This window comes from Loxodonta africana, chromosome 1 (genome assembly GCF_030014295.1).
Source record: "Loxodonta africana isolate mLoxAfr1 chromosome 1, mLoxAfr1.hap2, whole genome shotgun sequence".
Classification (NCBI taxonomy): domain Eukaryota; kingdom Metazoa; phylum Chordata; class Mammalia; order Proboscidea; family Elephantidae; genus Loxodonta; species Loxodonta africana.
This window is the reverse complement of record NC_087342.1, coordinates 29,988,321-30,010,000: the sequence shown is the minus strand read 5'-3', so window position 1 is coordinate 30,010,000 and position 21,680 is coordinate 29,988,321. Positions and strand designations below refer to the sequence as shown.

Here is a 21,680-nt window from a genome sequence, read left to right as displayed (position 1 = left end):
AAAAGGTTAAAAAAGTATTATGTGAAATATTCAAGTTTTCTACTCTAAGAAATACATTTCCCTCTCTCTTTTTTCTCTCTTTCCCCCAAATTAGAGCAGAATGTACTTCAAGATATCACCAGTGTTTATCTCTGGGTGGTTGGATTTCAGTTTTGGGTTTTTTTGTGCAAAGACCTCTTTATTTATTTATTGTGCTTTAGGTGAAAGTTTACAGAACAAATTCATTTCTCATTCAACAATTGTTAACAAATTGTTTTGTGACCTGGGTTGCAATCCCCGGGATATGTCAACACTCTCGCCTTCCCCACCCCAGTTCCCCATTCTGCTTTCTGTCTGTACACTTCAGTATTACCTGGCATGCCTCATACGAGAAGCAGTGGAGGAGAAATTGAGTGCTTGGGTATCTTGTTTATCACTAGTGACTTAATTGAAAAAGCTTGAAAAACTGAAAGCTGCTTTCTCAGATTTAGCTTGTCTCCTGGACGGAAGCAATATGGTTGATTTGGGCCAAGGAGGTGGCAAAACTTCTTCATGGCGTGTGGGCAGCACGAGGAACTATGGAATAGATTTTGGATATTCCTGAGTACATAGGTTTTAACGTGGCAGATGATAAGAGCTCAAAGAGAGAGAGTTGATATTTAATACGAAGGAGAGGGAGCTCTGGTGGCACAGTGATTTAGCAGTCAGCTACCAACTGAAAGGTTGGAGGTTCAAACTCTAAGCTGCTCCGTGGAAGAAAGACGTGGCAGTCTGTTTCTGTGAAGACTACAGCCTTGGAAACCCATAGGGCAGTTCTATTCTGTCCTACATGGTCGCTGTGAGTTGGAATTGACTCTATGGCAGCGGGTTTTCGGTGTGAAGGAGAAGCAGCTTCCTGCAGAAACAAAACCAGGGAAAGGTTTAATTAGACTTGCAAAGAAGATTGTTAAGCAAAGGCATGGATCTTTTAAATTTTATTTATTTTTCCAAAACATTTGAGATGGCCAGAGGGAGACTGATACGCATTTTGATTGAAAGATTTCATGGAATAATGAATATCTGTGATGGTAGAAAAGTACTTAAAGAATATTTGGCTTTTTCAGATAACTTGTATTTTCAAAGTAATTTTAAAATACCAAGAACCATAACAGAATTATAATTTTTTGTAATTGTTTTTTCCTAATTAGGATCCAGTTTATGGAAAAGGAAAACTTGGAGAAATCCAGGGACTTATACTGGGAATGTTGGATACCTTTAACTATGAACAGGTAAGCTACTTGCTTCTAAACCCATCCTGAGGTACAAAGAACCTGTTTCTTTTTTCTTTATACCTGTACTTTTAAAGTTACCGTCTATTTAGTGGAAGTTTGTTAGATTGAGGTGTTTTTTTTGTTTTGAATTTTTAAATTTCCCTAACCATATTTGATTTATATATATTTAGCCAAAATGTGGGCATACATAGAATTCAGATTCACTTCATCTTTTTCAATTTATTGGTAATGAGAAAAATACCTTTTTTCCCCCCCCAAATGAAAAGTGTGAAAAACTTTTCTGGACAAATAATTAAATGCAAAGATACAGCCCTCAAAAAGGAGGGGTCTGGAGTGAGTGTAGAAAATGCAAAAGAGAATTAAATGAGTGCTCTTTTAAGCCTTCTGAACAGATAATTGCCACGAACCAGAAATGGTCATTAGCCTTTCCTTAACTCAGAATTGCCTGTAGCATTAATTCTCAGTAAGAGCCCAGCTTGGTCTACAGATTTTTTTCTTAGTGTACTTCAAAGTGACTCATGAAGTCACCTAGGAAAAGTCCCGTCTAGGCATGTTAGATACAATGTCTGTTTTTTTAAGAATCCTAGATAAGAAAAATACAATTCTGCATGAGCTTCTCTTGGAGAGTTATAAGAACTGCAGTTTTGTCTGAGTGTAGCCCAGTGATGCTTGATCCCCCTGTAGGCCCAGACCCCGGGTTAGCGGAAGCAAAGCTGAGCGCAAGGCAGAAAATCTTTGCCAATTTTGAAACTATAGAAGAGGAGGAGAACATGGGGTTGATTGGAAAGAATTAGAACGTTTAGACCTGTAGAAGGAACAGCTTTGCATTGTGGGTAGAGTTAAAGGATCAGGCCTTACAGCTAGGAGAATGGTCAGGCAGTACCTCGCTCAGCCCTCCCCTTTGGGCGGACAGGGAGGAACCCCACTGGGTATTTAAATGATATGCATGGATGTTGAGGATTAGATGTGTTATGAAAACAATATTCCATAAGCACATAGAATCCTTAAAGTGACTTTTTGTGATAGCTGTGAAAATGTCTTTATGTGACTTAATGACAGATGTCACACACAGTCTTGAGTAGATTCAGATGACTCCTAAGTGTTGATTAGGGACATGTCATCTCTGCTGAACAGTGATGAAGACTGAGTAACAGCCGTTAGGTTCTCCAGGGAAAGTGGATATTTGAGACCTTGCCGTGACTGCAGGTTCCATCAAAAATCAGGGATCCACAACTTAGATATGTTCTTTCTTAGGAAACTTTGGGCCATTTAGAGAGAAGGTATTATATAAATGTAATAAATAAATAGACTTGGATTTATCTAGTAATTTGAAAACTCAAATCTATTTATTTATTACATTTATTTAGTAATTTAAAAACCCAAATCTATTTATATATTTATATAATACCCTGTCTGTAAATGGCTCAAGCTTTCATAACAAAGAGCATAGCTCAGTCTGGATCTCTGATTTTTATGGAAACTGCAGTCACAGCAATGTTTCAAACAACCTTTTTAGTAGAAAAGCTAATGGCCGTTACTCAGAGAGAAGGTATTATGTAAATATGATAAATAGTAGATTTGGGTTTATCTAGTAATTTGAAGGAGCCCTGGCGGCACAGTGGTTACGAGTTATGGCTGCTAACTGAAAGGTTGGCAGTTTGAATCCATCATCTGCTCCTCGGAAACCCTATGGGGCAGTTCTACTCTGTCCTATAGGATCGCTATGAGTCAGAATCAACTCAACAGCAGCGGGTTGTAGTAATTTGAAAGTATTGAATTAAGGAATAAAATGGCAGAGCATATATCTCTCCGTAGAAACTAGTGATGGACTTGAAGTAATTGAGAATCTTAAGCTCTGGTGATGTAGTGGTTAAGAGCTAGGCTGCTAACCAAAGGTCAGCAATTCACATCCACCAGGTACTCCTTGGAAGCCCTATGGGGCAGTTCTACTCTGTCCCGTAGGGTCGCTATGAGTCGGGATCAACTTGACAGCAGCGGGTTTCCAGCATTTAATGTATACACTCACATTACTCTGTGCTTTAAGATCGGCTGCTTAGATTTCGGGCTTTTTGATGTTTGCTTATTTCATCAGTTTTGTCCCTGGGTGGCCCAAATGGTTAAGCACTCAACTACTAGCCAGAAGGTTGGCGTTTTAAACCTACCCATAGGCACCTTGGAAGAGAGCCCTGGCCATCTGCTACCGAAAGGTCACAGCCTCAAAAACTCTATGGAGCAGTTCTACTCTGCACACGTAGGGTTGCCGTGAGTCAGAAGCAACTCCATGGCAACACAGCGTAATTGCACTTGTTTGTAGTTGAAAACTGAACGAGTGCCACTCCCCACGGAGCCCCACTTTTTCACTCTATAAGCAGTTGTTTGTTTTTTGTTTTGGTCATTCGTAGACCCTGCTGGAAACAACCACTAGCCTTCTGAACCAAGATCTTCATTGGTCATTGTGTAACCTGAGAGCTTCGGTCACCAGAGGGCTGAATCCCAAACAGGATTACTGCTCGGTGTGTCTGCAGCAGTACAAGAGACGCCAGGAAATGGCGGATGAAATTATCGTCTTTAGGTAAGAGAGGGAAGGAAACGTTACATATATGGTACATGATGTGAATGGTTATTACCGGGCAGGAATGCACTTGACACACAGTCCCAGTAGTGGTTGATTCAGTCAGTCATTCTAGGAGTGAGCAAGACAGGCAAAGTTCCCACCATTCCAGATGGGGGTGGAGGAGTGGGGGGTGAGGTGGTCAGGCGGTAAATAAATACAGAGTAATAAGAGCTATGAAGAAAAGGGATAGTCAAGGATGACTCCAAAGTTTTGGCCTAAGAAACTGGAAGATTTGAGTTGCCAGTTCCTGAGATGGGGAAGATTGGCTGAGAGCGTGGGGGGTAGGGGGGGTGGAAATCGGAAGTTTGTCTTTGGACTGCATCCAAAGTAGAGTTCTTGAGGAGACAGACATGTGGGGTTCAGGGGAGAGGCCTGGGCCGAAGGTACAAATTTGGTAGTCATCAGCTTAATAGGTGGTATTTTAAAGCTGGATGTCGTCACCAGAAGAGCAAAGGTAGCGATAGAGGAGTTCCAAGGCCTGACTTCCGGGGTCCTCCAGCATTTCAGGTTGAAGCAATGAGGAGGAGTCGGTAAAGAACGACGAGAGAATGGAGCTTCATAGTCAACTGGAGAAAGTCTTTCAAGGATAGAGCATATCAAATGCTGCTGAGAGCAAAGATGAGGGCTGGGCATCGTCCATTAGATTTAATAGCAAAGTCGTTGGTGATCTCGACGAGAGTGGTTTCAGGGGAGTGGTGGGAATGAAAGAAAGCCTGGTTATAGAGAGTGTTCAAGACAGAATAGGAGACAATTTGGAAACACCAAGTATAGGTGGCGTCTACCATCTTTAAAATTCTGCAGAGACAAGAGAAACAAGGAGTGGGGAGTAGACTTGTGAGCAGAGGGAGTAAGGTCTGTCTTTCTGAGGCTAAATAACAGTGAGAAAGATGGAGCCCTGAAGAAGACTGGTGGATATTTCAATGTTAGATTCATACTCTTACCAGCTCTTAGGTGAGGGGGAGAGTGCCTATTTACATCCCAGAAAACACCATGTGTCTATTGAAGGGCATTTTTAAACTTGATTCCCCTTCTTACTGGATCTTTGATTTGTTGGATGTGTCTCACTGAATTTGACTCAAGAATCTACACTTTTGGAGCCTTATTCCTCCTGGAAGCTACTGGTGGTTTTCAAGGCATTTATAATCACAATTCCCAACTTCTGGGAGGCTCATTTACTAACTCAGTACAATCAATAGGGAATTTCTTCATAGGGATGTTGTAAGAATTTGCTGGCATACTGACATGTTTTTTGTTGTTGTTGAGAATATACACAGCCAAACATACACCAATTCAGCAGTTTCTACATGTATAATTCAGTGACATTGGTTACATTCTTTGAGTTGTACAACCATTCTCACCCTCCTTTTCTGAGTTTTTCCTCCCCCATTGACATGAACTCACTGCCCCCTAAGATTCCTATCTAATCTTTGGAGTTGCTGTTATCAGTTTGATCCCATACAGATAGTACTTAAAAGAGCATAATGCTCAAGGCATTCTTTACTAGTTAAACGAAACTATTTGGTTTTAAGACGATTTCAGGGGATATTTTTGGTTTAAGGTTTAAAGATTATCTCAGGACAGTAGTTTCAGGTGTTCACCCAGCCTCCATGACTACAGAAAATTTGGATTCCATGAGAATTTGAAATTCTGTTCTGTGTTTTCCACCTTTTGATCAGGATTACTTCTTTAGATTCTTTGATCATAATATTCAGTAATGGTAGCCAGACACCATCCATTTCTTCTGGTCTCATGGCAGAGGAGGTAGTTATTCGTGGCGGCAATTAACCACACATTCCATATCCTCCTCCTATTCCTGACTTTCTTCTTTTGTTGCTCCAGTTGAATAGACACTGATTGTTGTGCCTTGGATGGCTGTTTGTAAGCTGTTAGGTCCCAGGCACTACTCAATGAACTAGGAGATAGAACAGAAGCACTGAATACTTTATTAGGTCAATTAACTCAGATGTCTCATGAAACCATGACCCTAAACCTCCAAAGGAACCAAATCCCTTGGTGAGTGCTGATATTTTTGTAAATGCTTAATCACATCATAACTCCTGCTTTGAATTTGATGAGGCAGACCACTAATATTATTATCAGGCTACTTATATAATGGCGGTTTTCTGTAATTAACTTTTTTTTCAAGCTGTCTAAAAGCAGTTCCTAGTTTGAGAACTGAACAGAAGTTCAACTCATTCCCCACGTGGCTGGTAGTCAGAGAACTGTGTTTCTGTTCCTACCTGAGTAAACAAATATGTCAGTCTGGGTTTGAAAAAAGAGAAGACAGCAACAGGTGAATTCCCTTTCTTGTTTCTTACCCTATGCAGTCACTGGTATATTGCAGCTTATTAGAAATCTTCGTTGCATATAAATACACACTAACATAGCTCATGTTTATGGATTTTATGATGAGGAAAAGTAAAAATTGATTGTCTTCATTTTCCAGCTGTGGCCATCTGTATCATGCATTCTGTCTGCAAAACAAAGAGTGCACCATAGAAATCGAGGGCCGAACAAGATGGACGTGCTACAAATGCAGCTCAAGCAACAAAGTGGGAAAACTAAGTGAAAATTCATCAGAAATTAAGAAGGGAAGGATAACCCCATCGCAGGTAAGACATGGTCTTTTCTTACCAAACATGTTTTAGGCCTAGCCTCATTCACTTCAGGTCTTTTGTTGTTGTTGTTAGGGGCGATTGGATCGGCTCCAGCTCACAGTGACCTTATGTATAACAGAACGAAACATTACGTGGTCCTGCATCATCCTCACAGACGTTGCTTTGTTTGAGCTCATTTTTGCAGCCACTGTGTCAATCCAGGCCTTATAGGCTTCAACAAATTCACCCAATGGTTACCCAGCGCACAGTGTCTTCTGTTGCCTCTTCTAGTGTTTGATGAGTCTCCTCTCTGCCCAGCACTGAAAAACAGGGATTTGAATAAGATTCCCAAAATATGGAAACCCTTGTGGCGTAGTGGTTAAGTGCTACGGCTGCTAACCAAAGGGTCAGCAGTTTGAATCCGCCAAGCACTCCTTGGAAACTCTATGGGGCAGTTCTACTCTGTCCTATAGGGTCGCTATGAGCCGGAATCAACTCGACGACACTGGGTTTTCCCAAAATATAGATTCTTGACTCAGGCTGAGTGAGACTCATCTGACAAATCAAAGAGCCAGTAAGAAGGGGAACCACGTTTAAAGAAGGTCTTTAAAGAAGACCTTTCCTGCCCTTGAGAAGCTTACAATCTAGCTGAACAGTGGATGTACACACTTGAGCCTACTTAAGAACCTTTGGCAACGTAACAGTCAGCAAGTCCAAAATGCTGCATTACTAATGAGTCATGTCCAAGAGCTATACTTGTTAAGTAGGGCTGATGATGGAGAAGGTTCGTGAGTGTATGCTCTGTATGTGGTTTTCTTGGCTAGGTAGCTCTCTTCAAAGAACTTGATGCAGTAATGTTCATTTGAGAAAGTTTTACATTGCCTTTGGAGTCTGACCATTGGACTCTATGCAATTTTTGTACGTTTTACAGATTTTTTAATTTTTTTTTAAAAAGAGCAGGCAGTGGAGCAGGGTTTGAACTCTACTGCTTAATAGTTTTGGGGAGAGCAGAACTTGGCAACACAAAAAAACTCAATATGGAGAAGGAGCAGTTACCAGGGCTGTGGGCTGATCATTGTGCTGTACTCAGCTCTACTTCCTTTGTGGAATTGTACCATGGCTGCTAACCAAACGGTCAGCAGTTCTAACTCACCAGCCACTTTGCGGGACAAAGATGTAGCAGTCTGCTCCTGTAAAGGTTTACAGCCTTAAAGACCCTGTGGGGCAGTTCTGTTCAGTCCTGTGGGGTCGCTATGAGTTGGAATTGACTCGACAGCAGTGGATTTGGTTTTTCTGTTCATTTGTTTGTTTTTTAATAATGTTATACAAGCTGAAATGAGAATTATTTTGGCTTTAAAAAATTTTTTTTCTAGCTGGGTCCCTCGATATTCTTAAGATACCGTTAGATGATCCCGTGGGTTAGTAACAGAGGGAGAGAAGGAAAAGTGCCACATGCCTTAGGAGTTTTCACATGGCCCATGTTCCCTTAGCCTTCACAACACCTCCATGAGGGCGATATGATGACCCTACAGCTGAAGGAAGTCTAGCTCAGGGAAGGAGGGCCAGTATTTGAACTCAGGATTGTGTGACCACCATTACTCCCAGTTTCCCTCCTCCCAGCCCTCAGCCTGTTCTCTTTTTTATCATTCTGGCTTTATTGAAACCTGGTAAAGCTGATATTTAAAATACGTCCACACCTCATTGGCTGTGCTAGTAACAGTATCTTGCATCCCGTGAACTGTTTGCATTTTCTATTGTAAGAAAATTTAAAATGAAAACACTCGATCTATATTATCATGACTTATCAAAAATTATTTCGTGGACGTTCTACTTCATCCTCTTCATGCCCTTTGAAAGTCTGTCAGCCCTGGTTGGTGAGTTCTCACCCAGAGCATCCAAACCATGTGTGTAGGACAGGTAAGGGCCCAGACTCAGAAACTAGCCAGCTTCCGCCTGCTGCTCGTCTACACCCAGAAGATACTGAATGCACGTGGTGCTTCTCGCTGCCTTTGTGATGCGATCCTTCTACCAAATAACCTTTTGTTTCCTCCTTCTCCAAGACTATGATAATTGACTTTCACTTCTTCTGTTTTTGACTCCAGCTCAGCAGTATGCCACAAAAACTTTTATACATTTATAAATAATGTCCAAGGGAATATTTACAATTTTCAAGTAATTATTCAGTAAATGGCATTTATTTATGTTCACCAGGCATGATTTTCTGTAACTATTGTACATTGCTTATTTATTTTGAATTCTCCCTGTAAATTGGAGATTTGGTTTACATGCTGTTTAATGAAATAGGAACACTAGTATTTATGGCTTGTCTTCATTTGCCAGTTTTTAAAGAGTATTAGCTTTCCATTATAAACAGGTTAGATTCAGATTAAGTACTAAATATGAGATTTTAGTATTTGGTGATAGCAACATTTCTCAAAAGAATATCTTATAAATTAAACTTACAAATTAAATGAAGATTAATATGTCTCATGAGTCAGAACCAATTTGATGGCAACAGGTTTTTTGTTTTTTTAATATGTCTCAGAAGTGTAAAGAGGTAATAGATGACCCTAACATAAATGAAATTTCATTAGAACTTTACCCATTTTCCAGTAATCTTGTTATCATACTCTAGTACTGAGTGATTTATTACTTCAGCCAATATTTAACATATGCCTACTTTGGGTGAAACGCTATTCTAGGTGCTGAGTATACGCTGGTGAACAAGACAGACATAATCTCCACCATCATGTAGCTTACCATCTAGTAAGGGAGCTAGACAGTAATCACGTGAACAAATACATCATTCCAGATTGTAGTTTGACATGCTATGAGGTACCGTGAGGAGAAAGAATGTCACGGGGATAATAGCACAAGGGAGACCTACTTTAGATCAGGTGGCCAGGGAATATCTTTCTGCAGAGATGACATTTGAGCTAAGACCTGAAGGATAAGAAGGTAGCATCCATGTGAAGAACTAGAGAAAAAACATTCCAGGCAACCACAAGGACCTGGGGAGGGAAATAATTTGGATGTTGGAGTAACCGAAAGATCAGGGGCTGGAACATACTGACTAAAAAGGAACAGGGCAAGAGATGAGGTTGAAGAGGCAGGTGGGGCCAGATCCTGCATGGCCTGATAGGCCCTAGTAAGGAATTTGGGCTCTATTATTGAAGTAATAGGGAACATAGAATGATCTAAAATGCACTGTATGGTCCAGTAACTGTGACTGCAAGACGGATGGACAACCACATTTGTATTTCCAGCCCAGGCCTCACCACTTTTCCAGAACAGCGCGACTATCAGACTCTTAAAGTTCTATAAATTTGTGGCCCTCCTTTTGATCCCCAAAAAGCTTTTATGTCCAAGAGAGCTAAGGTTGACAGTAGTGCTAAAAAGTGTTTTCCATCTTTATATAAAATTAAAGCTTTGATGGAAATGTGTGCAAAGGACTTAAAAAAAAATCCTTTGTCCCATAAAATGTGAAGAAAAAAAAGTTTAACCTTATCAGTGATTAAAGAAATGCAAGTTAAAACAGCAGTATGATTAATTTTTCTACCTATTACACTGGAAAAAAAAATTAAATACATATTAAACTGGCACACATTAAAAAATACACATGCATATATATTGATATGGACGTGAGGGAACAGACACCCTTATGCTCTGCTAGTGGGATGTACAGTTGTACAAGTCCACAATCCTTGTCCAAGACCCTTGGGCCAGATATGTTTCAAAATTCAGAATTATTTGAGTTTTAGAACAGTAATACAGGAACTTCCACTTCTGGACAAGATATATTTAGAGCTTCTTGGTGAAAAAACAGACAAAATATGTAAAACAATAGTTTTCAAGACGTTGGACATCAGGTAATGAAGGACAGTAGCCCCTGAGAGACAAGACACAAATAATGTGAACCCTGTGATTGCCTCAAATTACTACCTGGAGAAAGTTTCCAAGCCATGGTGCAGGGAGAAGAAACCCAGGCAGAGCTCATCAGTCTCTGAGTTGAGGAGACAGAGCTTGGAGTCCAGGGAAGCCAAGGTAGCCAAAGTTTGCAGTTCGGAGTATTGGAGAGAGAATGCTGCTCAGACAGAGAGCTTCAGAAGGCCTGTTTGAGTATTCAGTCGAGTACTGGCCAGCACATGTGTGTGAAGAAACTACTCGAGGCCAGAAAAAGAACCACCCAAAAGGATTAGAAGGAACAGTGTCCCAAACTTATATTGAGCCAGGAATAGTGCCTGTTCCTACCAGCCACGTTGGAAAACCTCATAATTCATTGAGCATCACTGAAGGTACTAAGTTCTGGCCTTGGGTGGTGGTGTTAGGTGCCATCTCACCTTAGCAGTGAGGGGAAAAATTAATCCTAGACTAAATGCTGTATTGATCTCACCTGACAGAGCTTAAATGCACAGCCCCAAAAAGACCAAACTATTTTCAAGTATTTTAACCACATTCCAGAACAAAGCTCAAGAATGTATTTAGGATTATAAAAATATCCAGCACTTGACAAAGAACAATTCATGTCTGGCATTTAATCAAAAATTATCAGGTATGCAAGGAAGCATGAAAGTGCAAGTGAGAATGAGGAGAAAAAAAACAGTCCATTGAAACTGACCCAGAAATGACACAGATCCTAAGAGTTGGTAGGGAAGAATAATTATTGTAATTGTATTTCGTATGTTCAGGAAGCTGCAGGAAAGATTGAACATATTCAAAAGAGATAAAGAATTCATAAAAATCCAGTAGAACACTAGAGATTAAAACAACAATGTCTGAGATAAAAAAAATAACACTGGATGGAGTTAACAGCAGAATGGTCATTGAAAAGAAAGACTAGTGAACCTGAATATATAGCAATAGAAATTATCCAAAATTAAACACAGAGAGAAAATAGACTGGAAAAAAAAAAAAAAAAACATGAGAGAGCATCAGTATACTATGGCTCTGCTTCAGGTGACCAAATATACATGTAATTGGAGTTTTGGAAGAAGCTAGGAAGGAGTCTAGAAAAAATATTTGAAGAAAGGTGATACACAGAGTTCCAATTCCAGTAATGGCAGCGTAGCCTGCATTGGACTAGCCTACCTTCTAATAACAACTGTAAGTTTTAGAAAAAAATATAAAAAGCAATTGTTTGGAGAGTTACCAGAAGCAGGCAGAAACTGTAGAGAAGGCACATGTGAAAGATGGGAAGCAAACTAGGGGAGCTCTATATTTAATCATGTTTTCCCTTAGACCACTTCTCAGTTTGCCTTGGAGTGCTGGCAAGAAGGCAGCATGCCTAGTGGGATGAAGAAACAGAGGTCAAAGTTCAGGACTGCCAAAACAGCTATAAACCAAAGGGAAAAATCCCAGAAGGGTGCTATAAATAAGGGAGCACAAAATTCTGTATACAGGTTCCAAAATTGTACATGCATAGGGCAGTGCTCTAAGAAACCCAGAAGACGGCAGCAGTGGGAAGACTAAAGAACTGAATGGAGATTGCAGCAGCTGCCTAGAGCTGCGTTTAGATTGCAAGTCCTGCCAAGTTAGAGGGACTTTGATAAACACCTCAGGTTTTCCACTGAAACTGAAAAAGGGCCATGCTTTAGCACTAAGGACTGCCCCTAAGACTAAAGGCAAAACCAAAATAAGTCCTCCCTAACAAAGCCAAAGCCCAAACTATCACAGAAGCAAAAGGAAGAAGCAAGAAAATGTAACCTAAATCAAGAGAAAAAATATCAATAGAAGCAGACCTATGGATGAATCAGATGTTGGAATTAGCAGTCAAGGACTTTAAAATAAAAAAAAATTTTAAATAGCAATTATTAATACATTAATGGATTTAGAGGAAAAGAACAGCAAAATGACTAAACCCATGGGGAATCTCAGAGAAATGGAAACTTAAAACCAATTAGAAATTCTAGAACAAATACATACATATATATAATGAAAAATTCATTAGATGGCAACAGTATTTTTAACACTGAGATGAATGTTATCAGTGAATTTGAAGACAGTTTAATAGAAATAATCCTAATTAAGCACAGAGACAAAAGAAGTTGGGGGGGAAAAAATGAACAGAGGTGTCAGTGACCTGTGAAACAATATCAAGGAGTCAAGCATATATATACAAGTAGCCCCTGACGTAGAACATATTCAGGTTATGACGAACTACACTTAATGACCACCTTTTTTTTTCTCCTATATCTTTTATTGTTAGTGGTATGTACTACATACAATGGAAAAATTTACTGAGTTATGTGAACACGCTCCAAGCATTTGATCAGGATAATATGATGGAAGGTCAGTAGGAAAACCGTCCATATGGGCAAGAACACTGAATTTAGAACTTGATATCACTGGTGTGAAACAGCTCATAGATCAGGAAGAAAGGGAATTGACAGATCAGGACTTAATGGATTTTGAAGAAGAAAGAAATGCTGAAGACAAATAATGAGGAAGGGGAAGGAGAGAAGTCAAAAAATTTTACAGTGAAAGGACTAGCTGAAGTTTTTTCTAAACTAAATCAGGGGCTTCAGTTGCTTGAAAACATGGACCTGAACACTGATCGCTTTGATGACATTGATAGGCAGATTTGGGAAGCAGTGAGGTGTTACTGCAAAATATATCAAGAAATAAAGAAAAGGACCATACAGACAATTCTCACTAATTTTCTGACTAGAAACCCCATCCGCATTCCCAGGGACAATTCAGATGATCCAGAATTTTCCACAAGTGAAGTTATTGCCACAACTGACAAAATGCCAGCGTCATCCCACTCTTCTTCATCGTCAGAGTAAATTTTTATGATTTGTGTATTTTTTTATGCATGTATGTATTAAAATATATCTATAAGTTTATAGTGTCTCCAATCCCCAAAGACTTATAAAGATACTGGTAATAAAAATCAATAATAACGGAAACTAAAAAAAAAAAAAAGGGATATTCAACTTATGTCAGAACCACCTTAGGACAGAGTCATTGGAACAGAACCCATCTTAAGTTGAAGACTATCTGTAATTGGAGTTTGAGAAAGGCAAGAGAGAGAATGGGGGATGGAGGCATTTGACCTGATATAATATCTCAAATTTCCCCTAGCAGGATAATACAAAGAAAACCACACCCAGATACATCATTGTTGTTGTTAGGTACAGTCGAGTCAAGTTGGTTCCAACTCATAGCGACCCTGCATACAACAGAATGTAACACTGCTGGGTCCTGCACCATCCTCCAATCTTTATTATGTTTGAGCCCACTGTTGCAGCCACTGTGTCAATCCATCTCCTTGAAGGTCTTCCTCTTTTTTGCTGACCCTCTACTTTAACAAGCATGATGTCCTTCTCCAGGGATTGGTCCCTCCTGATAACACGTCCAAGTACGTGAGACAAAGTCTCACCATTCTTGCTTCTAAGGAGCATTCTGGCTGTACTTCTTCCAAGACAGACTTGTTCGTTCTTCTGGCAGGCAGTCCATGGTATATTCAGTATTCTTTGCCAACACCATAATTCAAAGGCATCAATTCTTCGGTCTTCCTTATTCATTGTCCAGCTTTCATATGCATATGAGGCTATTGAAAACACCATGGCTTGGGGTCAACATCATGATAAGTGGAGAAAATATTGAAGTAGTCAAGGGTTTCATTTTGGATACACTGTCAACACGCACAGAAGCAGTAGTCAAATTAAACTACATATTGCGTTGGGCAAATCTGCAAAAAGTACATCATAGTCATACTGCTGAAACCAAATTAAGAGGAAATTTTAAAAGCAGCCAAAAATAAGACAGCAATAAGAATGATGATTGACTCTGTAAAAAAACAACAAAGGCCAGAGACAGTAAGAGCTGAAAGAAGGTAATACTATGCATATGTTGTGTAGTAGAGCACTCCACTAGGGTCTAGGGAAGCATCCCATAATCACCTGCTTATGTGGGATTATAAATTACCTCACTTGAGATCAGGTCAGATTTTACTGCCACATGAGTTTTGGTGCCCTTTTTTTTTTTTTTAATTTGGGTTTCAGAGCTTTGTGATTTACAGAATTGCAGCGAAAGGGTGTGTGGACCCATCTTTCTCAGGAGGAAAAAAATGGCAGTATATATTTTTACATGTTAAAATCACACCCTTTGAACCAGGAACTTTCAGGAATCTGTCCAAAGATAACAACAGGGTGGGTGCCAAGTGGTAAAAGCAATGACAATGCAAACAACCTAAATGTCCCCATAGTCTGGGTTTGGTTAAATCGGTGATGATATGTCTATACCATAGGTGAACTCCTTTGTAGCCATGAAAAATCATGGTGTAGAAGAACGTTGATACGGGGAAATAAATGTTCACAAAACACAATGTGAAAACGATCACAGGACAGTATGATTCCAGATGTTGATAGTAGTTGCTGCTGTGTGGTTGGCTGTGACTTTTGTTTTGCTTTTTTTGTGTTTTCTAAATTTCTATCGGTAAACATGTATTCTTCTTGTAACCAGAAGAATTAAGGCTTGTTTCAAACAAAAAAAAAGGCAAGGTGATAAGGAAACTATTCCTGTTTCTATTCAACTTCAGCTCAGATTGTTTCTTAAAGCCAGGGGTCATGTTGTTAACAAAGGTCACCCAAATTCACATTGTTAAGGCCGTGTTGTTGTTCTGTGCTGTCGAGTGGATTCTGACTCGTTGCGACCCTATAAGACAGAGTAGAACTGCCCCATAGGGTTTCCTAGGCTGTAACACTTGGTGGTGTAGTGGTTAAGAGCTATGTCTGCTAACCAAAAAGGTCAGCAGTTCCAGTCAACCAGGCGCTCCTCGGATACCATATGGGGTAGTTCTACTATGTCCTATAGGGTCGCTGTGAGTCAGAATTGACTCCATGGCAACAGGTTTTTTTGTTTTTTTTTTTTAAACACTTAACAGGAGCAGATCACCAGGTCTTTTCTCCTGCACAAAGGCCATAGCTTAGTGTATCATCCATATCCCCAGACCTTGGAAACCCTGGTGGCAAAGTGGTTAAGTGCTATGGCTGCTGACCATGAAGGTCAGCGGTTCAAATCCACCAGGTGCTCCTTGGAAACTCTGTGGGACAGTTCTATTCTGTCCCACAGGGTCACTAAGAGTTAGCATCGACTCGACGGCAACAAATTTGGGTTTTTTTTTGGTTTTTTTTGGTTTTATCCCCAGACCTGGAGCCCTGGTGGCGCAGTGGTTAAGCGTTCAGCTGCTAGTCAAAAAGTTGGCAGTTTGAGTCCATCAGCCGCTCCTTGGAAACGCTGTGGGGCCGTTCTGCTCTGTCCTGTAGGGTCACTATGAGTCAAAATCAAGTCGATAGCAGTGGGGTTTTTTTGGTTTAGTGTTTGCACACCTGTTTTAAAGGGTCTCTTTTAAGCTTCATTGCCTAAGGCATTTCCAGAAGGAATCCTGTTAAATGAAAAATAAGACCTTTATATTGCCACTTCAAACACTCTCTGACTTAATCTCCAGAGCACAGCTTTCTCAGATAAATTGTTCAGCACCACATCTAGTTCTTGGCTTGTTTTTAAAAGTCTGCAGATGGTTTCATGAGGTCATTTTTTAAGCTTATGTATGTTTTGCTTTGAAAATCTATTTTCTGCCTTTTAAAAAAGAAGCACACCAGGCAGGAGTTAAAAAGTGGATCACTTAACAAATACATCATCCACCTGGAGTGAATTCCAGAGTATTAATGTCATAGCATGATACAGCTAAGACTGTCAGGTCAAATTTTTGTAGACCTGCTGAATCTGAAAGGACAGTCTGGACAGGCAGCAGTTTTGATCCTTGAGCTGAGGCATGTTTTCTGAAGTTATTCTTAAACCCAGGGACTGGGGCGGCGGAGGCGGGGGTCCTACTTGAATAGCTGATGCAACAGTGATGGGAAATGCCTTCATCATGTACACTATAGGCTCTTAGTAGTAGACTGTTGGAGTTGGAAGAGACTTGAGATCTTGAGTCCAGTTGCTTACCCAATACTTACGGCTCTTCTACATCATTCTGGACAGATAGTATCCGGTGACTATTGAACTACTTGTAGTAATAGTTTTCTTTGTAAATTAATAAGCTGATATTCTGATTTCATGTATTAGTCTCTGTATACTTGGGTAATATTGAATCTACTCCTGAGAGTGGACCTGTTTTGGTATGCTGACAAATCAGGTTTCTGAGGCTCTCAGGTGTGGTGAGGAGCCCTGGCGGTGCCGTGGTTAAGAGCTCGGCTGTTAACCAAAAGTCAGCAGTTTGAATCCACCAGCCGCTCCTTGGAAACCCTATGGGGCAGTTCTACTCTGTCCTGTAGGGTCACTATGACTTGGAATCGAGTCAAGGGCAATTTTTTTTTTTTTTTAAGGAGTAATGAATTCACTGTGGTGATGCGTCTCTATCCAAATAGCCAGAAAGGTTCTCTTTTGCATTGCTTTGTCAAGGAACCTTCTTTCTCTAAATTGATCTCTGATCTTATCCCTTATAATAGATTACAAGCTCTCCGAGGACAAGGGCCTGTATCTAATTCCTCCTTGTGTTCTCTGCAGTGCCTAACACAGTAAAAAAACACATAAAAAACCTGATGCCATCCAGTCGATTCTGACTCATAGTGACCCTATAGGACAGAGTATAACTGCCTCATAGGAGTGACTGGTGGATTCGAACTGCCGACCTTTTGTTCAGCAGCTGAGCTCTTAACCACTGTGCCACCAGGGCTCCATGGTAGACACATAGTAAATATTTATTAAACTGATAATGCAAATGGTTAAAATGTTCTTATATTGGGTCACTTTGCCTTTTTATATTTTCTATCACGTGGGCCTCGTTATAACTTCTAGAGCAACACAGAATTAGTGCGTTCTGTGTTGCATCCCTTACATATGTCTGTTTTCAGTATATACATCTCATATATCTTTTGTTAAACTTCTTCATAAATATTATAAATTGAATTTTTAAATTCCATGCTCCAATTGCTTGCTGCTAATATTTAGAAATACAACTGATTTTTGTACATTGGCCTTGTGTCCAGCCAACTTGTTAATCCGTTAGTTTTTGTAGGTTACTTAGTTCTAGCAGATTTTTGTTTTGTAGGTTATTCAGGATTTCCTATGTAACCAGTGTGTCATCTGTGAATACAGCTTTATATCTTCCTTTCCCCTCTGTGTGCCTTTTTTTTTTTTCCCTTGATTTATTACACTCAGGAAGATCTCCCATACAATTTGAAGTAGAAGCAGTGAGCATAAACAGTGCTGGCGTGCTCTGGTCTTAGAGGGAAAGCGTATAGAACTTCGCTAGTGTGATGTTAGCTGTAAGTTTTTATATTTGCCCCTTGTGTTCCACATTTGCTGAGAGTTTTTCTCATGACTGTTGAATTTTGACAAATCTTGGTGGTTGTTGTTTGAGGTGATCAGTTTTTCTCTTTTGTTCTGTTAATGAGGTACATCGATTAATTCTCGCATGTTGAACCAACATTGCATTCCTGGCATAAACTCTACTTGGTCATGATGTAATACTATTTTGGTATATTGTTGGATTCCATTTACTAATATTTTGTAAAGAATTTGGGCTATATTCATAAGTGATATTGTTTAGCATTCCACCTGTTGACATTTCAGTTGTTTCTACTTTCTGGCTATTACAAATAAAGCTGCTCTGGAGATTTGTGTAGCAGTCTTTGTATGGACTTATGCTTTCATTTCTGTGAGTAGATACCTGGGAACGGAATGACTAGTTTATATGACACATGTGCGTTTATCAGTTTAAGAAGCTGCTGAACTGTTTTCCAAAGTGGTTGTACCATTTTACCTTCCCGCTAGCATGTGAGTTCCAGTTCCTCCACTCCTTGATATAGTCAGTCTTTTTTATTTTGGCTGTTCTAATAGAAGTATTCATTGGGGTTTTAATTTGCATTTCCTCAGGGATTAATGATGTTCAGCAACTTTCCATGAGCTTATTTGCCATCCCTATATTTTTCTTGGCCAAATGTCTGTTAAAATCTTTTGCCCATTATTTAATTGGGTTTCTGTTTTCTTATTGTTGGGTTTTGAGAGTTCTTTATGTATTCTGGATATTAGTCCCTTTTTAAATATATGCTGTGCAAATTCAAGTTCTTTAAAAGATATAGAATTACTCAGGTAATCTGTTTCACCTTGAATAAGCTATAGTAGTGTCTTTCAAGGAATTTCTTCCATTTCATCCAAGCTGTCAAATTTATTCTCATAAAGTCATTCATAATATTCCCTTATCTGTAGTGTTTCTATTTTTTAGTATCTATAGAATCTTTTTTTTTAATAGAATCTATACTGATGTCACCCCTCTAGTTCTTGATATTGATCATTTATTGTCTTTTTTTTTACCTGATCAGACTGTCAAGAGATTTATCAGTTGTATTGACCTTAAAGAACCGGATTTTGGTTTGATTGATTTTCTCTATTGTTTTCTGTTTTCTATTTATTTCATTTCCACTCTGACCTTTATTCTTTCCTTTCTTGTATTTAGCTTAGTTTTACTTCCTTTCCTTATCTAGTGTTTGAGATATTCTTCATTTCTGATATAGGGCTCTAGTATTACAGCTTTTCCCCTAATGACTACTTTGCCAGCATCCCACAAACTTGCTTTTTTTTTTTTTTTTTCTTTTTTATTCGGCTCAAAAGGGTTTCTGATTTCCTTTTGATTTCTTCCTTGATCCATGGGTTATTTAGAAATATGCTACTTAGTTCCCAAATGTTTGAGAATTTTCCCAGAGATCTTTCTGTTACTGATTTCTATTGTGGTCAGAGAACATACGTTGTATGATTTGAATCCTTTTAAATTTATTCAGACTTATTTTATTGTCAGAAAATGCTCTATCCTGGCAAATAGTTCATGTGCACTTAAAAAGAACATATATTCTGCTTATGTTGGGTAGAAACTCATAGCAACCCTTTAGGATAGAGTAGAACTGCCCCATAAGGTTTCCAAGGAGCGCCTGGTAGATTTGAACTGCTGACCTTTGGGTTAGCAGTTGTAGCTCTTAACCACTCCACCACCAGGGTTTCCTTGTTAGATAGAGTGTTCTCTAAATGTCTGTTTGATAAGTTAGTTGATTGTGTTGTTCAAATCTTCCATGTTGTTGTCAGGTGCTATCATTTCCAACTCATAGGCACCCTATGTACAACAGAACAAAACACTGCCTGGTCCTGTGCCGTCCTCACAGTCGTTGTTATGCTTGAGCCCACTGTTGCAGCCACTGTGTCAGTCCATCTCACTGAGGGTCTTCCTCTTTTTTGCTGACCCTCTACTTTACCAAGCATGATGTCCTTCTCTATATCCTTTCTAATTATCTGACTACTTGTTCTCTAGTTTATTGAGAGAGAAGTATGGAAATCCCTGACTATAAAATCTGTTTCTCCATGTGGCTCTTTTAGGTGCTTAGACATTTAGGATTATTATATCCTCTTGATAAATTGGCTCATTTTTTACTATGAAATGACCTTCTGTATCCCTGATAACAGTCTTTGCCCTGAAATGTAGGGTTACCAAGACACGTCTTTCCCATTCCTTTGCCTTTAACCTATTTGTGCCTTTATATTTAAAGTATGTTTCTTGTAGGCAGCATGTAGTTGGGTCTTACTCTTTCGTCCCTGAATCTCTGCCTTCCAGCCTTTCAGATATTTGAAGGTAGCCCTGTACTGTTAGCCTTCTCCTTCTTGGACTATATATCCTTTTATTTTGGTTTGACCCATACTTTTTCTAAATCCTACACCATTGTGATCAAACTTTTCTGAGCATGCTTTGCTTAAAAGGGATATTATATCACAGTGGATACTTGAGTTGCCCTCTGCAAGAAATACTGCCTATTGCTTATCGCTTCAGTTGACTAACACTGTTGCCAAAGTTGTATATCTATTTAGTTCCTTGCCCGTTTGGTTAAAACCATTCTGAACCATCTGCTCTACTCTTCCACCCTACTTGTATTTTCATCTTGGCTAACTACTGACTTTTTGATCTCCAGGAAATTTTCGAGGGGACTCAACACAAACTATTAATTGTTTCTCTGAAAATGTCTCTTTTATCTCAGTTACACCAGTTTTAGTTGTGTTATTTTAAGTGTGGGTCAGATAAAGCTAGACTATAACTAAAAGTGTACTAAAATATTTGCCTTTTTTCCAGGTAAAAACGTCTCCATCCTATCATCCATCCAAAGGGGACCATGTGGCCAAGGTCAGTGAGTTTTAAAGACACAGAACCAACTTCCTCCTCCTGTGTATTTCTTTTCCCCTGTTGAACGATTTTCTCAAAATGCGAATTCTTTTTAATCATCTCTAATGCTGTGAGAGGTTCTTTCTAATTGGACCCCTTAATGACATGTCACCAGGACTTCCAGAGAAGCCAAGTGGGGTTCAGGGCCCAGCATCAGTCTGTGGCCTGGGAATGTGCAGGTTGCCCTGTAAAAGAATGTACTTACATGCCAGAGGCCTTTGCATCTCTTTGTCTGTCTCAGGAGGAAAAATTACAGAATTGATTGTACACATGTGACCGATGTATTTGCATAGTGTCCATGGGGCCCATTTTTCTTTGTATCTTTCATCTTTTTTGTGTGTATCACGACCCCGTTTCTACCCCCCTTGAACTCCATCGCATTTGTAGGTAAGGATCACAGAGCAACTGAATGCTCAACAGAAAAACCTCGGGTAAGCCAGTGCTTAACTTACATATGTCAGCACAGCCGGGAGGACACCCCCAAATGCAGTCTGAAGCATTTCTGAAACCCCCTCTGAACACGTAGTGCTTTATACCCTTCATTCAAAAATGCAAGGCAAGAGCAGAGCCCTCTGGCTGGGCTTTCAGGCTGCCTACTTTCCCACCGTGAACTAGGAGGTTGCAGTGCCAAGGGGCAGTTATACTTTGTCTCCTCACCTTTTTGTCTGTTCCAAGACTTTTGTAAAAACAGTCTGCTACCATCCTGCCATTTACATTGTCTTGCCTCATTCTTCCCAAACCCTTATCCCATTTTTTTTTTTAATTATTTCTAGCATTGTATGCTCTAGATTGTAAGCAACTCAAGGCAGCTAATGCTCCTTCGTGTCCTCTAGGATGTAACTGCTTAATCAATGTTGGCAATTCTCCTGGCAACTAGGGACTTGAGGTGTTCTAGAATTCCCATCCTCTATACCGAGCACTGGAGCCCTGGTGGCACAGTGGTTAAGAGCTCAGCTGCTAACCAAAAGGTCGGCAGTTTGAATCCACCAGCCACTCCTTGGAAACCCTATGGA

General features: G+C 39.7%; 1 protein-coding gene across 12 annotated transcripts in view; it reads left to right on the top strand.

Annotated features, from left to right (window-relative positions):
• VPS8 (VPS8 subunit of CORVET complex) overlaps positions 1–21,680 on the top strand; it is a 229,439-nt gene that overhangs the window by 182,220 nt on the left and 25,539 nt on the right. For all 12 annotated transcript variants that reach the window (XR_002786485.2, XM_064278125.1, XM_064278406.1 and 9 more), the window contains 4 exons: positions 1,167–1,247; positions 3,653–3,822; positions 6,311–6,476; positions 20,578–20,628. Coding sequence is in view for 11 of the 12 variants with exons in the window: in XM_064278125.1 (XP_064134195.1) it covers positions 1,167–1,247; positions 3,653–3,822; positions 6,311–6,476; positions 20,578–20,628 (468 nt within the window). In the remaining variant the exon portion in view is untranslated. The remainder of the gene's footprint in view (positions 1–1,166; positions 1,248–3,652; positions 3,823–6,310; positions 6,477–20,577; positions 20,629–21,680) is intronic.